Source organism: Macadamia integrifolia, chromosome 1 (assembly GCF_013358625.1).
Source record: "Macadamia integrifolia cultivar HAES 741 chromosome 1, SCU_Mint_v3, whole genome shotgun sequence".
Taxonomy (NCBI): Eukaryota; Viridiplantae; Streptophyta; class Magnoliopsida; order Proteales; family Proteaceae; genus Macadamia; species Macadamia integrifolia.
In genome coordinates, this window is record NC_056557.1 from 15,589,436 (window position 1) to 15,607,005 (window position 17,570).

Below are 17,570 nucleotides of genomic sequence, written 5' to 3' on the forward strand. Positions count from 1 at the left end.
AAAAAAAAAAAAAAAAAAAAAAAAAAAAAAAAAAAAAAAAAAAAAAAAAAAAGAAACACAAAGTCACAAATTACTTGTCATGAGGAGAACATCCTAAAGCAAACATTCAAACAATACAAATAATTCCAACTATTATGGTAAGCAAAGAGGAGAACATCCTAAAAATGCAAATAATCCAAACAATTTCAATTAATTGTCACGATAAACAAAAAGATCATCTTAATAAGCCAAACACTTCGAAGATCTCAAAACCCTTGTCATGTTAAACAAAGAGGAGAACATCCTAAGAAAACAAAAATCCAAAGTCAACATCAGGGGCAAAAACCAGGGTCGGGTTTAGGGTGGGCTGGGTGGGCCAAAGACAACAGCTCTTACCCACCCTGACCTTAACTCAGGGTTAGAAATTTCAGGGTCGGGCGGGCCCTCAGGGCCAAAATTTTGGGGTCGGTACTTGTTCAGGATCAGGGCAGGCCAAGGGCAAGTTCGGGCCATTAGGGCTAAACTTGCACCCCTAACTACAACTCTTGGTAGAAAAGGGGTTTAAATACTTGGATAAATATGCGGATGAAAACTTACACAATTGGGTAAACAGTAGACCCAATAACGAGCATATATCTTCTTCTTTTTTTTACACATTTGGGTAAACAGTAGACACAATACAATGTCCATGAGGGACTACAACATGAAACAAAGAAACATGGCAATGAAAAATAGAGGTTGGAACAAATTCTCAGAAAAAATTGCAATACCTTGTATTCTGGCACTTTAACATTTTCAATTGTTTATCTTCCTCAACAATAAAGCTACCTTAGCATTTAACCTATGTTTTGTTCCCTTTTCATTTGATTATTTTAGACTTTGGATTGGCATAATAAAAAGTGGTGCATGAAGGCTTTACACTTGTTTGACACCACAATTTAGAGGAATGGCTTAAAAGAAGGTACTTTTCAGGAAATCATGGATTTTTTTGAGTTAGAATCACCTACTGATTTTGCTGTGAAACTACTAGGATAGGAAAGAGCATAAGGGAGAAGGATAAGAGTCTTCAAACTTCATAAAGGAGGAAAAGTGCAACCAAGGAAACTAATTTTATTCTAAAGTGCAACAAAAGAAACTAATTTTAATGGCTATATCAGTTATGATACTTGGTTTATGCTTTGTACTGAAAAACTTATCCTCATATTTTTCCTCCACTTGGATACACAAAGAGAAAGAAGAGAACAAGCTGAGGACAATGGCAAGCACTCTCATTTCAAGCATCCTGGGCCACTAGTAATGGTGGAGCAGATCCAGTGGGTGAGCAAATTTAAAACACCAGTGATGATGAAGCAGATTCTGAGGGTGCGGGACACAATCAATTCATCACCTCAGACAACAATGTGATGAAGAATCAGATCTTGGCCACCCATGCTAAACAATTTTCACAAGGTTGACCTTACGCCCCATCTCCAACTCATCGAGGAAATTCTCCGGCACTACACCACCCTCAAACGCGCCAATATTCATGTATTACTATTTTCATATTTTTTTTCTTGGTCTTATATTTCATAATTGCTTATGCTTTTACATCTGCACTTTACTTTGTATGATTAAAAAATATACGTGTACAGGACCTGCACGTTTCTTCACTCATGGAAAGCTTGAATGAGAAGTCCCAAAAGGTCAACTTCTTAGGCATGCTTAAAGCATTGGCTTACACTTTACACAAGATCTCTTGCGATGTTAGACAGAAAGATAGATAGAGAACATTACGATTATATAAAACCTTCACATGCAGACACTCCTAGGTCTCATTGAAATTGTAATACATGTTCTTTTCCTTGTTTACCTTGACAAATATCTTGTAATTGATTTTAGGGTGGGGATGGGAATTGGAATGGGCACTTGATAACAATGGCATTTTTAAATTCTCTATAAAAAATCTCTTGAGATGCGCAGATGGTGGTGGCTTTAGCCGCCTTCGCCATCAGTTATGGAGAGTTCTAGCTAGTGGAGGAATTCTACCAAACACACCCTTTGGCCATGTCCATAACGCTACTGAAGCAATTACCCAACATATTTGAACAATCAAAGAAATTGAGGCCCAAGTTTAAAGCACTATGGAGACTTATCAAAGCTATGTTGAATGTGACCAAGTGCATCATCCAATCCTCATTACATCTCCCCTGACCAACCATCCATTGAGCTGACCTTTTTTTTTTTTTTTTAAATGATCTAAGGCACAAGTAAATGAATTTGAATCTCTGCAATTGGCTGTTACAATTACAGATCGATTCCATTGACCACCAAAGCGGATGAGTTGTCTAGCTTAACACAAAAGGTCAACAATATACATGAAAATCTGACTGGAGTTTTGAAATTCCGATTATAGTAGACGAGGGTCGAGGGTTATGGAGGTGGATGAGAACGATTTGAAGGCTGCCGGGGGTGGAGATCCCACCCGAGGGACGATACGGAATGAGATTCCGTGGTTGGGAAACCGAATTTCGCAAACGATCTATCCTCAATTACGTCGCCCTTCCGCTTTGTGAAGAAAAGCTTCAGACATCACACTTACCAGAGATGGTATTTAGTTCTTCTACAACAAAATTCTGGAACTAAAATTCATTTCAATGCATTTGATGCTTTCAATGGATGGAAGCAGGAAGGTTTACCTCCAGTTTGAGTCCCTGCAGCAGCAAAATCGAAATCCAGAAGCAACCCATCTCAGCATGTGATACTTAGACTACGATTATGCATTCCCAACTCCATATTGTGGAAGTGAAACGGTTGAAATAATCCAACACCAGGTTGGTCCTCTTCTATTTGTGAAGTAATTTGAAAGTTAATATATCAAGTACTCTGTAGATCAGTGGTTTCATAGAATTTATTCATCTTGCTTTTTAAGTTTCAATCTATTTTGTTTTTTTTTTTAAATTAATATATTAGTTAATTTCTTGTCTACGTCTATGTCTCTCTCAATCTCTTCTTGATTAATGTCGTTTCAGTGCGGTGTTCATGTGAATAAAGATAACTCGGATCTCTGTTTATAAGATGCACACTGGGTGTTTGATAAAATAGCTGAACAACAGTTACCGCTAGGTTATAACATGAGCAATCATATTGAAAAATTTAATCTCCTAAAAACAAACATTGGAAAATTTTACACTGAAACAAATGGAGCCTTAGGTGCAATGTCATATAAGCGGCATTGCATAAAGGAGTATTATTCTCGAGAAAGTTGAGAAGTTGGCTAGATATAAAAAATTGAAGCTTCTGTCCATTGGAAGGCACTTTGGTTTTGCTAAGCTTTGTTTTATCATCAATGTCAATTATCAACTTCGATGGCTACCCAAAGGTGATCATGGACAGGTTAGAAGTTATATTTGAAAATTTGTCATTATAAAGATTTGATTCAAAAACATCCTCAGATAAGAAGCAACTGTTGTACCTTCCTTGTATAGAGAGCTTCGATTTGATTCTCAAGCTTCAGAATTAGTAAGAGGTAGAGGAGCCTAACATGGAGTTGTATTAGTCCCTTTAAGACCCTAAAAATACTGCTGGCAGATTGAGAAGCTGTGGATGGGTTTCTTTTTCCTCTACTTCTTCTTGCATCTATTAGAGCCTTGGAGGTCCCATGGCTGTGAGTGTTGCTGTGGTTTGGTATTTTGGGTTGCACATATATTGTTTGATGTTATGCCCGTGTGGTTTGGATAGTGTTTCAGTTTTATATTAGACATTCAAAGTGGTTGAAGGGGCTTTAAGAATTGTGGTAAAATAGTTACTTAACTAATACATCAAGGCCAAACTTCAATCACATAGGAAATTCCTAGAGATGCACATGATGCCTCCAATAATTCTCAGAAAAAATATACTTTTTGGTTAAAAAAAAAAAAAAAAAAAAAAAAAAAAAAAAAAAAAAACTAAGGAATAAGAAATATCATATAATCAACCAAACAAGGGTGAATTGATCATCCCATCTAAACATAATCTCACCCTTGCTAAAACATAGCAGCAACTTGATGACTAATCTGAAGTAAATATCTAAGAATCAAATGAAAATTAACAGAGGCAAATGAGAGGACTAAAATCCTGATATCTAATATCAAATATAGAAAATAACCAACAAACATTAATGTCATACACATGTTAAAGTACACACACAGACACACACAGGCAGCACATACGAACACACAGCGAGAGAGTGATTAATACAAATAAGACCCTAAGATGTCTGAAATGACCTGTGGAACTTATTCAAACGTTCAAAAGACACTATTCCAACAACTCAACCTTCCAATGGCAAGAGAAGAGGAGCAGAAATGAACTTCCAACAGTCCCATAACAGTATCCTCGTAATGAAGCTGGATTTGACATTTGCACTTCATATATAAGGTCTGCATTAGCACAACAAAGAGAGAAATATGTATTTCTTATAAGCTTAAAGCAGGAAAGCTATGTTAGTGACATTCAAAATTTTAAGAAAACAGATGAAATATATACATGTGGATACAATATAAACCTGCTCCGATACCATTTAAAGGTTTTGTCCCAAAAGTTCTAGCTAGTTGGTGGAGAGACTCCCAGATGTGTGTAAGGGTGGCTGTAGGCTAATTAGTAGTGGATGTGGGACTGAATCCTCAATAGTCGATAGAATAAAACAAAGAGCAAGGATTTACAGAAATCATTGATACCATATCTTCTTCACCTATTTTAAAGGAGAGTCTTGGTGGCTAACCCTCAAAGTATACACATGACTCATTACTAGATCTTCTATTGTGGATTTCAAATGCAATAAGGTTGAAGTGAAACTAAATAAGATAGGGAAAGAAAAAGGTATGTCTAAAGTGAAACTAAATAAGATAGGGAAAGACAAAAGGTATGTCTTTTCCAAGTTGTATGTTTGGTAATACCAAAATTCCTAACACTAATGGCTTTAACAGAGAAAACAGGTTTTTTTCTTCCTACCTACAGAAATGAAAAGGAAATATGAAAGTTGAAGGAGGGGATCAGGGGAAAACTGGAAAGAGGAAGGGAAAAAAATAACTCACCTGACTTGTTTCGGGAGCCACCTTAGATTTTTAATCTCGTTAAACATGATCCAGCAGTTCAACGCCGAAATGGCTTGATTTAAACTTAATGGTTGGTATATGTTGGATCTTGTACCAATCAGCTCCCCGATCCCTTTCAACCCTTTTTACCAATTCTGGTGGCATACCGAGTAGACGGAGCTTCTGGAGAGGGACATTTTGCAATCCATCTGGTATCTTCTCTAGCTTCTCTAAATGAACAAGATTTAGTTCCTTGAGACTGCGCAATGATCCTTCCTCCACATTCCATCCTTGTAACTCTTTTAAATCTAGAAGATCCAGGCGTATAAGATTAGTAAACCCCTCTTTAGGAAAAACCATCTGGTTTCCCCAAAAAGACCCCTGTTGGAGTTGGAGAAGCTTTAGGTTCTTTAACGCTGCTAGGGTTTCCATGGACTCATCACCTTCCTCCTTCAGATCAGTTCGACATAAATGCAATTCAGCAAGATTTGGTGGAAAAAAACTAGGATCAGATGGTAGCTTTATCATTACTCCTGATAATCTCAGTTTGTAGAGGTAAATATGTTGTGAAAGTGAATCTGGAAATTGTAGCATGCCCTTGTTCCAATCGATGTCCAACTCCTTAAGGAATATAAATTGGAAAAACGAATTAGATAATGCTTCTCCATAAAGGTCCATGTTCACTTCAGTTATCTTTAGCTTTCTGAGATTGCTCAATTGCCCAAAGTCATTACAAATCCAATTGTCGCCTCTTGTAGATAGTGTCCGAAGATTCCTTAGTCGCCCGATTTTCGGAGTATCACCACTATGATAATAGTCTCTAATATTGCAGCCAACATTAGAAGAAAATCCATCATTACCAGCATCAGATGAATTAGACTCTTGATGAGTGGAGTATAAAAGATTAGCATAAAAATTTCTTAGCTCTTCTAACTCCCATACTGACCAAGGTATGCCATTGATTTGAGTATAAGATATATCTAGAGTAAGCAAATTTCGGAGATTGCGTATTGATGATGGAAGCCTTCCTATCTTAGCTCCATGTAGATTCAAGTACTTGAGGAGGACAAGTTTCCCTATTTCATCAGGTAAGATCCTGGGAGACACCCCTCGTAGATCCAACACCCTAAGAAGTTTGAAGCTTTTGTGGAAAAACTTCTCTTCTAATCTTACATTCCTCGAGCAATTGAAGTACATAATCGAACGGGGATTATTTAAAGAAGAGCTATTCGGGATTTCAGTCACTTTAGCGGCCTCATATGTTGAATGAATGGCAAGTCGGCGTGACATTGTGCGGTTTGCTGAACCTTTACTCCCCAAGACATCAAGAAATTTGTCTTGTTGTCCTTTTAAGATTGCAAACTCTCGAAAGAGATCATGGATGCGACATGTTTCAAGACTTCCATCAAATCTTCTGCATGCTACTTGGATCATGTTCCTTTGAATTAATTCTTCGAGGTAGTTCTCAGCAACATCCTCCATTGTTTCTGCTCCTTTCTCTTCTATGAAACCCTCTGCGATCCATAGTTGAATTAAGATTTCACAATCGACTGGACAGTCTTCTGGGAATAGGCCAAAATAGAGAAAACATGGCTTCAAGAAATTAGGTAGATTATCATAACTCAAAGAAGGTAGCTCCAACCATTCAGTAGTAGAGCCGTGAATTAGCTGCCACCTCGAATTCTGCAGAATTTTATTCCACACTTCAGCTGTTTTCTGTTTTCTTGACAAGAGACCACCCATTACAACAATTGCAAGCGGTAAACCTTCGCACTTTTCAACAATTTTCTCAGCTAAATCCTTCAGTTGTTCAGGGAAACAACTTTGCTTGGGGAAAACCTTCCTTTTCAGGAGCTCCAAACTATCCTTTTTCTCCAAAGGTCTTATCTCATAGGGATCCAAAGATGAGTTGGCACGCTTGGTTACTTTACCAAAGCGAGAAGTAAGAAGTATTCTAATTTTTGTGCTCTTTATATTTTTTAGGACATCACTGTATAATGCCTCCCAATCTTTCCTTTTCCTAACATCATCAAACACTACTAATAAATTCCCCATACCTCCTTCCTTCCCAGGATTTTGACTCTTGATGCTTTGCAAAGGACTAACTAGTGTATACTTTGGGGAGACGTTTACCCAAGCACAAGAATCAAATTGATATTTAACATCATCAAAGACTTCATGAGCAAGGGTGGTTTTACCTGAACCAGGCATCCCAACTATTGAAACAACGTGGTGCATTTGTGAATCTTCTTGGTTCAATAACAACATTTGAACCACAACTTTTGCCTGATTTTCGAAGCCAACAACGCCATCTTCCACCATATCAGGGGGTGTCCTCTCATTCAATGCTACATCCTTGCCCAAAGACTCTTTATCCTCTAACTTATCAATGGCATACTTTGATCTGTAAGTTGAAATCCTATCGATCCTTCGGTTGATGCGGTCAATCTTGTTCCCCAACTTGTGAAGAGTAAAAAGTTGGCTAGGGTAATGGATAAGTGCTTTTATGTTTCTTCGCCGTAGCCGCTTTACCTTGAGGATGAAGACATCAAGGACATCCTCAGCATCATAAGCAAGGTCTCTGATCTGGCTCACCCATATGTCCACTCTCTCGTTCTTATTGCCTTGCATTGCAGCATCCTTTAGAAAGGAACTGATCCATTGGAGCTCATCACGAAGAGACACAACCTGGTCTTGCACCCCTTGTATAAATTTGTATTCTTCTAGTACTATCACACCTAGTCTCTGGGCGAAAGATATGATTGCGCCTTCAGCCATTTTTGTTCCTTTTTTTTTTTCAAGGTGCCAGGGGATGGAGTTGCAGGGGATTTCTCCCTCGATTGCTCTTGTGATGAAGCTTGTAGTGTGGTGTTTTCTGTGGCAGCCCTATGGAAATACCATCCTCCTGTTTCTTTTCTTCAGTGGTGTTTCTGATAATTGGACTCTGGGTAGTCCAACTTAATATCTGCCATGTCAAATTTGAAATAATCAAATAGGGTTAGCTATGTGGTAATATAAAATTCTGAAAGTTTATAATTTTAAAAAATAAATGAATTAATAAAAAATACAAAGAAAAAAAATATCAATACATGAATAGAAATGATTGAGGCAGCTGAGGGAAAAGAATTAGGGACAATGTTTTCTATCCGGGAGTATAGAGGTTCCACCTAGACATAGAGGTGAGTGAAATGACTGCCCCGTCCCTCATGAAAGGTGGAAATTCCGAACTTCTTGATGCTTCTAAATGCATTCCCACTGGCCCTCGCAATGGTTCAGCCCTTACACTCCCGGACAAAATATTCTTCCAAAAATTATTAAAGGTGAAAACTCGCGATGAGGTTGTCATGCGATTGCAGAAGGGAGAGTAGTATCCATCAGATGAGAGGGTAAATTATGCTAGCTTCATGAAATGTCAAAAAAGATGGTCAACAACAAAATGATTGTGAGCAAGTGGAGGGAAAAAGATTGATGCATGGAGGAACCTAATGGGCAGCTTGAGTGAGGATCAAAGCTCATACACTTCCGAAATTTTATGTACTTGATCAACTCATACATTGCAATACCCATAGTTATCAAACATGTACATATGTTCATCTCCTTGCTTACAATGGTGGTGTGTTTTTTTTTTTGGAAACTCAAAATTCATCCCGAGTCCTAGTTCTTTTGAAGACTTATTTTTGTTGGCATTCCTCCTAAGGATATCCTTTGGAAATTGATTGATATTGACCCTACATGTGGGTTTTTGTCAAACTCAAGCGAATCTATTTGGCATGTCTTTCTTTCATGTGAATTCACTAAGGGGGCCCGTTTGGTAACTCTCCCTAAAATTTAAAGTTAGTTTTCCAACTATAGATATTTTGATTACCTAACCATAACATGCGAAACTTGGTGTATAGGATTGCGTAGATGCTCTCGATGGTAGTCATGTTCATGCAATTCTACCAAAAGAAGATCAAACCCGATACAGAAATAGGAAAGGCATAATAATACAAAATTTGATGTGTATGTGTTCATTCGAGATGCGATTCACATATGTGAGTGCTAGGTGGGAAGACAGTGCAAATGATTATCGAATCTTTAAATCAACAGGAAAAAAATCCAAATTTTCTGCATCCACCTTCAGGTGACATTTAGTTGTCACTAGTCATTGTTACTTTGTTTCTAAAAAAAATACTAATATATCTCGTACTATAATATTTATTACAAGCAAATATTTTGTTGTAGATTCTAGATATGCAAATTAGAGTGGATATTTGACACCGTTTAGGGGTGAGAGATTTCACCTACCAGATTATAGAGGTGAGGGAAAAACTCTAAGAACTGTTAAAGAAATGTTTAACTACATACATTCCATAAATTCATTGAACAAACGTTTGGAGCCTTAAAAAAAATTTCAAGAATTTAAGGTAGATGGATATTTATCCAGTTGATAATCAAGGTTCTATTGTCATCACATGTTGTGGCTTGCATAATTATATTAGAGACGAAGACTGCCTAGATAGAGAATTTGCAGAATTTGGGCTCGATGATGCTAACCCACCACTTGATGACCTAAGTCTAGCTTATCAACATTATAATGGGCCTACATCTAATTAATGCGACTGAATAAGAGAGATAAACAAAATTAGGATATGCATTACTAATGAGTTGGCTATGGAAAGACTACCGCCAATTTGAAGAAAATGTTATTAAACTTATTAATGAAATTTTTTTTGGTCTGTAATCAGTGATAATGATACTGACACTGATACTGTGTGGTTGGTTGTTCTAAAACCTTTTATGACTACCTAAAGTAATTGTCTTTTGCCTTAAATTAAAAATTTTCAACATTATAGATGACTTATAATGTGAGTTGTTGTATTATCACTGTTAAATGTGACTTCTATGGAGGTAGTGTGCTATTTTGAAAACGACTTCAGGTTCAAATGAAGGACGGGATTATTATAAGTGTCCAAAAAACAATTGTAATTTTTTCATGTGAGTGAACCAGTGGAAATAATGTGAATGTGGCAATGGTCAATGTAAGGCCAGAACATAAAATACAACCACAAACTAAGGCTGAAAATTTTGGTACTATCCAACTTCTACTAGTTTATGATATACATAATTGTCTTTCCTTACAACCTTATTTATTAGATTAACATTTTATTTATTTTTAAAATAGAAGATGCATTTTATATTAAGTTTAAACAATAACATTAAATTGGGGCACATGTTGACAATCGAGGCTGTGGCAAATTTCTTTGGATAGATGATGAAATAAATAGTTCTTATGCACGCCTAAGTATACAATCATCTAATTAAACCTGATCTTCATCATTTGCAATGACTAATACTTCACCAAATTTTGTAAGAGGGTTCTTAGAAGGAGTAATTATTGAATCAGAGAATTATACAAATAAGTTGAAAGCCGTCCTAGATACTTTACCAAACTTGACTTGAACAAAGATGGAAAGTAATAGCACTGGCTTGAAAGGAGTTAGTTGGTTCATAATTTATTTATAATGAAATCTGAAGCTTTTTAGAATTCATATATAATTGTAACTCTGATGATACTGTAATAGTATATTTTCAAAATTTTTTAAACATGAAACTATGTATGGTGATGTCAATTTTATTATATTATGATCATTAAGGACGTTTCTGTAAATATTGAAATGATGAAAAAATGTGTCTGAGAACAATTTTTACCAAACGCAATGTCGCTCCAGGAACTGACCCCATAAGGGTTCCGAAACAGGTTTATCAAAGGCCCAAATAGAGTCAAAAGATCATATCTTTTAATGAAGTAGCACAAATAGATGATTTTGTCAAAGAACAACATTCTCATAACAGAAACGTTACCAAACGTGCCTTAAAAGAATTTGGGCTGCTGTATTATTGTGGTTAAGAATTGAGAACTTGACTAATAACTCTTTTCCGTCCCTGATTATGTACTTATTTAATTTTACTATGTTCCATGATTGTGATAAATCCAAATTCTTTAGTATTTTCATAATATCATGTTATTTCATTTGGCCTCACAAGAATCTGGTAATGCACTCTAAGATTAAACTCAACCCTTTTCTAATCCTAACCAACATCAACTGATGGGTCAATGAATCGTCACTTCTCAACGATTTCTCAAAACCTCATGAAATCCAATCACTCTTATTGGACTCTCCCATTCTATCGTTTCCCCAAAACCTGCATTTTTTTTAACATCCGATTTTAATTTGTACCAGGAGCCTGGATCAGATCCTAACAGAAAGACGCCAACTAACGTTCTCATACACTAAGGCTCTGTATTGTATCGTTCTAAAAAACCTATTCTTGTGTTTCTTCGTTTTTTTGGAATAGGAACAAAGTGAAATCTGTATGGTATGCCCGGTTCATTTTTCTGTTTTTTTTTTTAAATGAACCGGACGCTTTTCATACTTTGGAGCCATTTTTTTGGCACAAGGTTTTGTTGTTTCAACTTCAGAATCAATTCTGAGCAAAAGGCGTAGAAATGAATATATCACTTGAGTGGACAAGGGTATTTATGGAATTAGTCATCAAAACATAACAATCAAAGCTAAAGAGGGAATCACAAGGTAACGTTCAGCCCTATGAATCCACCAACCTCTGCTCACGGTGGGAAGTTCATCATCTTTGGCCATCGTTGCTCATGCTTGGAACTTCATGTTTTGACCCCTGTGAACACTTTCTCCAGCCACTGCTGCTCACAAAGGTAAGGTAGATTGACCGCTTTTGCCTTGACCCCATTAATGGATTTCGATTTCACTTGAAAGCAAAGAAATTAGGGATAGGAGGGGGGTGGGTAGAATGCTCAAAGCAATACTAGCACATCACATTCTGGAGGGCAAAGAAGTACGGTTATGTCTATTTTGCCAATTCCAAGTTTATTCCCGAACCCTAATTTTCTAGAAGGTAGATTGTTGCTATCTCGTTTCATTGGGGGTTGGTGATTCAACTCTTTGACTTATGGGTTTCATCTGAAATTTGTTCTTTCCTTGATCTTCGTGGTCACTTATGGTGTAATGTCTTGTTTGAGATATGTTTCTTATTCATATAAGTGTTTTTGTTCGCTTGGTGAGCTACTGAGAAAGAATCATGGAGTAGATTTGGTGGAAGATGTGAAACTCAGGACTTTGATGATGGGTAAACCCCAATTGACGAGTTGTCTCTTTCTAGTCCTATTTAACCCTTTTGAAGAATTCAAGATGTTGAATTGGATTGCTATATGTCTCTAATGGTGAATATATGTCGCAAGGAAGCGATAAGATATTAATACTTTAGCTTCGTACCAAAAAAAAAAAAAACCTTTGGCTTAGAATTATTGGGGTCAAGATTGGTTATAGTTTCTAAAATTTTTGGCTATCCAACAGCCATTGGACCACCTTGCTGGCCCAACATGAAGTACTACTCTATAGGTCTTATGTATTTGGCCTTTATGCCCATTTGTGAGTTTCATTAATCATCTCTTGTTCCAATAGCTGTGGCTTTCCATTACTGTGCCTAGAGTACTGGACTTGAGAACTCCATTGAATTGAATTCCTTATTCAACAACTGGGGCAAAGGGGTTTAATTATATTCATTAACTTTGACCACACAAGCTTTTGAATTCCACTTCTTCAGGGTCATGAATATAGAAAGGACTTTGTTAGGTGTGAATCGTACATATTTCTATTTCTTATTAGTTACAGAAACGATTTTTTGTCAATGTTAACATAAAACATTTAAGGAACAAAATCACTCAAAAAATATAGAAATACAAAAAAAATGTGCCAAACCCAGAATCATTACGGTATAAAGCCTAAGTGGCCATGTGGCACAACAGTAACGGGCTACTATTGTTATCTTTTTTTTATTTTTTATTTTTTAAGTAAATACGACAAATAAATGGGACCCATGTTGTTCTTCCTTCTTCTTTTTCTCTTCTTCGGCAACCCAACAGCACCACCGGGCTCCCCTCCCAGCGATAATCACAACCCTACCCTTCTGGAAACCCACAGCTGTTCACCACCCCACTCCCTCCCCTGAACTACCCGCCCCTCCACCTGAAGTCCGGGCTCCTCTTCTGAATTAACTCCCCATCCCTCCCCTGAATTTCTCGTCACAAACATGAAAAAGAAATAAAGGGTGGAAAGGGGTCGCACTGCAGGTAGGGAGGTGGTATGGTGCAGGAAAAGAGGGCGTTCTAGGTGGAATTTGTAGCAATCTAGCAGGGGATTTGTAGGGATGGACAAGGGCAGGTGGCGGAGAGGATAGGACCGTGCGGGGGCAGCGTAGGGCTGGGCAGCGTTGTGGGAAAGCCAACCCCTTTGCCCTGCAATATTTTAATGGACTCCATAAAATGGAAATCCCATTTTCGCCTTTGTTTGTGAGCCAAACAAACAAAGTCAGAATAACAGTGAGTAACCTAGCGCAGGAGGTTCCCTCTACGGTAGGGTCCGAGAGAGCCAAGTGTATGCAGTCTTACCTTATGCTTCACAGAAGAGGCTGTAAACAAAATCAAAATATATTCAATAATTTTTGCGGCAATAGGGTTGTGATTATTGCTGAGAACGGTGGTGGGTTTCCAGAAAGGTAGGGTTGTGATTATCACTCGGAGGGGCGCCCAGCGGTGGTCTTGGTTTGCTGAAGAAGAAAGAAGAAAGAAGAAAGAATGTGAGTCTCATTTATTTGCTGTATTTAAGAAAAAAAAAAATTATAACAATGCAGAAAAGGTCGCCAGTTACAGTTGTGCCACATGTCGGCCAGTTAATGTATGAGGAAGTGAATTCACGTCTTTGTGTTAGGACCTCTCTTGTAAAAATAATTCCAACGATTGTTTGTGATATTTCAGGATGGGCTAATGTTAATTTTATTTTAATACATGCATAATGTTTGATGACATGAAAAACTACTGAGGTAGATACCAGGAGTACTCTTCTCCATGGTTTGAAAAAAACAAACGAAGATGGTGGGATGTGATTGAAGTTTGGAATTATTCAGAGATTTTGATAACGTGGTTATGAAAGCTAGCACTTGCTCGTCGCCTAGGAGTTCAGTTTACTTACTTTTTTTTATGTCTAAGTCCCTTTTTAGCTCCATTGTTGGTTCCAACCTTTAAACAGTATCAGTGGTTCTAAGGAAGTAAGAGGAGTCAAACTCAGAATTACAGGCTTCTTGAGGCGAAGGTCCATTGCCAACTCAGCTACCCCTTGGGTTATTTAACTAATCTCTTTATGCACAAAAAACTTTAAGATTATTGAAAGAAAACTTTTGTGGATGTAATTAAACATTTCTACTAATTTATATGGGAAAAATATTTCTCTCAAAAAAAAAATTTTTTTTTCATATAATTTCTTGCGAGCAAACATAGCAAGAAGTATGCTTTCAATCTTCACATAAGAAGTCGAGGGAAATAAAGTCACAACTTTAGAATTGTGCCCCAAATAAGGCCTGTACCACCTGGATTCAGATTTCAAACATATTTGAGGGTAATATAAGAAACTGGTCATTGCCCGACTATCTGGGGAGTCCCAAGTTGGTACAAGGTCAGAGAGAGAGAGAGAGAGAGAGAGAGAGAGAGAGAGGCTTACCTTCGACTAACCAACCAGTGATGCTGATGATCAAAGATGCGAATGGAAAGTAGTGAACCTGAGGAAAAAGAAAGATTTAGAAAATAGTGAACCTCAGGAAAAGAGAGAGAGAGAGAGAGAGAGAGAGAGAGAGAGGCTTACCGTCGACTAACCAACCAGTGATGCTGATGATCAAAGATGCGAATGGAAAGTAGTGAACCTGTGGAAAAAGAAAGATTTAGAAAATAGTAAACCTCAGGAAAAGAGAGATTTAGGGAGAGAGAGAGAGAGAGAGAGAGAGAGAGAGAGAGAGAGAGAGAGAGAGAGAGAGAGTTACAGAAGGGCCAGCAATTTCTCTGACAAAGCCATGAACCAGGTGGTAGATCACAGACTTGCGATTGCAAGTTGGTGACTGGCTCTTTTATAGCTTTTCTCAGAATAAAGTGACGAGGGGGGGGGGGGGGGGAAGGGTTGGTTATGTTGAGTAAGATTTTTTAGTGAATGGGAGAAAGAATGATACCAGTTTGTGTACATTACGCTAGCACCTCCTTGTGTATGTCTCTCTCTTCATTGGGTGTTCCATTGGAATGGAAATGTATGTAAGGAGTTATATTGTTCAATAATATTCCCTATAAAGATGATAGGGAAGAGGGTTTCTCCTCATGCCAATTTAAGAAAGAAGATGCCCGCTACAACAATGAGATTGTGGAGAATGGTATCATCCATATGGGTTACTATTTATTATGTGAGAGGGATATATTATAATCTGTGCAAGAGCAGCCGCTGCTTCCTTTTCCCTATTTTCTCTCTCCTCCCTGAACATTGTGGTCCTATTTATGACATATATCATCTTGCGTATCGCCATTAGTGTTGCTTAGGAGATGCCTCCTGCATTGGCAGTATGGAGCCCCCTATCATTAATCTTTTAATGACAATACTACGGATTCTTCATTCTTATCCAGTCGAATTGACACTATGAAAAATTTTCACCATGGTCTGCACATTCGAGTAGACACCAATTAGATCCAATAGCAAGTCCTAGCTTGGTGAAGGCCTTTTAAGAGGGCAAACACTTTGGTCTCCTCAGCTGATTTCCATTCTTTTCATTTACCCTCACCTGCATTAAGAGGATACCACTAGCATCAAATAAAGCAAACCTTAAAGCACCCGGATTAAGATCCTTTCCCGTGCACCACGGGAGGGTGTTGGGGAACCGGATCTTCTCCAGTGCCAGTGGAGGCCCAACATGCATCCAATAGCTAGGAGGATGGGGCATGCAGCCCAACACATAGGCGCACACCCTTAAGTCCTCCTAGCCGTTGGATGTGTTTTGGCCTCTAGTGGCACTATAGAGGATCTGATTCCGGGTGTTGGAGAGGGACTAGTGAGTTCTCACTCTCTCTCTCTCTCTTCATTGGTATCTCTCCAACACCCCCACCTCGCTGGAGAGGATCCAAATCCTATCCCCCCTCCACTGAACCAATTTTATAACCAACAAGTGGAAGAATATGCCATAGAATAAATAAACGAAAAAGTTTTCCTAAACTGTTAAATGAATGATGTCACGGTCCAGATGTGATCCCATCACTTCCCCCTTCCCCCATATGGTTCAGGAAAACTTGATCCATAAATAAAAAGATTCTAGGAAAAGCATTTTCCAATGTTTAATTTATGTTTCCTCCATGCGAAGGAATTAAGGACAAAGTTTCCGACAAATCTTAATAGTTTTTCATCTTGAAACACAAAGAAGTTCCTTGCTTTTCAAATATATTCCACAATAAGGTGATGAATAGTCATCAATTTTTCTCATCATCGTATTGGAAATGTGAACCATAGATAAATACTATGTACTTGTATTTATGGTACTATGAACATTTTTCACCATGGTCAGCACATCTAAAGAACGTAGCTTTGCAAAGTCCTTCTAAGAAGGAAAACACTTCGGCCTCCTCAGCTGATTTGCATTTTTCTCATTTACCCTTGTTAAGACAACTGCCTAGATGCACTTGGTAGTTTGTGGTGTAGCAAGCCCATTTTACCATGAGGTCTCGGATTTGAGTCTCTTGGTTCTCATCTCCTCTCACCCCAATCCCAACTCAACAAGATCATGGTATGAGGAATCGAATCGGATCAGAATGTGGCTTTGACTGATTTCAACTCCCGGACGATACTGTATTGATGGATTGGTACGAATAAAGAATAAAATAATAATAATAAAATATATTATTTTAATTAATGTATAAGTCCATTTGTGGGATGAAGTTCCGAAGCCAATGAAAGACTGGAGCTTCACTTCAATAAGATCGATGTGAAGAGGTTAAGAGCTCAATTGGGCAAGTGTCAACTCCATACCTCGTAGCTTATCACCAATACTTAATACAAACTATCCAATTCCCATTTGTTCGAGTGGGACTAACACTATTCTAAATGAATCAGGTTGGGCAAGTATTATTATCTTCAAAGGAGATTGTCTCTCACATTATGCAAGTTATATGATGACAGGAAAAAGTTTTGAAGTGGATGCAAGGTCCCTTCTTAAAGGTTTGAAGTCGGCAAGAGATGACGGATGGAGTGTGTCAGAGATTTGGAGTTTCAAAGAGTATTTAGAGACTCTTTGGGCAATTCCTTGACCTCTATTGTTGGTTGGTACCCCAATCATGTAGCGGAAGGGATCAGATTAAGATCTCTTGCATTCAAAATCACTATACAAAAATTAACTATATGGAATGAAACGGTTTACCTTAGAACCGCAATTGAAGTTCATTCTTCAGATAATATTCCTTCTACACTTAAGCAACCGTAAGGCTCGATCTCAATACTTTGAAACTTCAATCCACTTTCAATTGGAGAAGAGCAATCAACCATTATAGTTTTCTCCTTCACACACAAAGAGAATATGTGAGAGAAGAGAGGAGGTTACAAAAAAAAAAATCTCTTTCTCCCTTGTCCCTCATATAATAAAACCTCTTTTAGGCTTTTTTTTTTTTTTTTT

The 17,570-nt window shown here is 37.7% G+C and overlaps 1 protein-coding gene and 1 long non-coding RNA gene across 2 annotated transcripts; one reads left to right on the forward strand and one right to left on the reverse strand.

Annotated features, from left to right (window-relative positions):
• The first annotated feature begins 1,890 nt into the window (after window positions 1-1,890).
• LOC122085755 lies at window positions 1,891-2,943 on the forward strand. Its single transcript, XR_006142220.1, has 2 exons — window positions 1,891-2,565; window positions 2,645-2,943. It is a non-coding gene; the product is annotated as an uncharacterized LOC122085755 (long non-coding RNA).
• Window positions 2,944-5,376: 2,433 nt separating this feature from the next.
• On the reverse strand, window positions 5,377-14,992 carry LOC122068609 (probable disease resistance RPP8-like protein 4). Its single transcript, XM_042632509.1, has 5 exons — window positions 14,916-14,992; window positions 14,741-14,798; window positions 14,600-14,657; window positions 5,474-7,995; window positions 5,377-5,390 (listed from the first exon to the last, which is right to left on the reverse strand). The coding sequence occupies exons 4-5, from the start codon at window positions 7,806-7,808 to the stop codon at window positions 5,377-5,379; spliced, it is 2,349 nt and encodes a 782-aa protein (XP_042488443.1). The 5' UTR covers window positions 7,809-7,995; window positions 14,600-14,657; window positions 14,741-14,798; window positions 14,916-14,992.
• Window positions 14,993-17,570: the final 2,578 nt, after the last annotated feature.

Excerpts from the sequence above, each read along its gene's own strand:
- LOC122068609 (XM_042632509.1), bottom strand. The coding sequence starts at position 7,808 with ATGGCTGAAGGCGCAATCATATCTTTCGCCCAGAGACTAGGTGTGATA.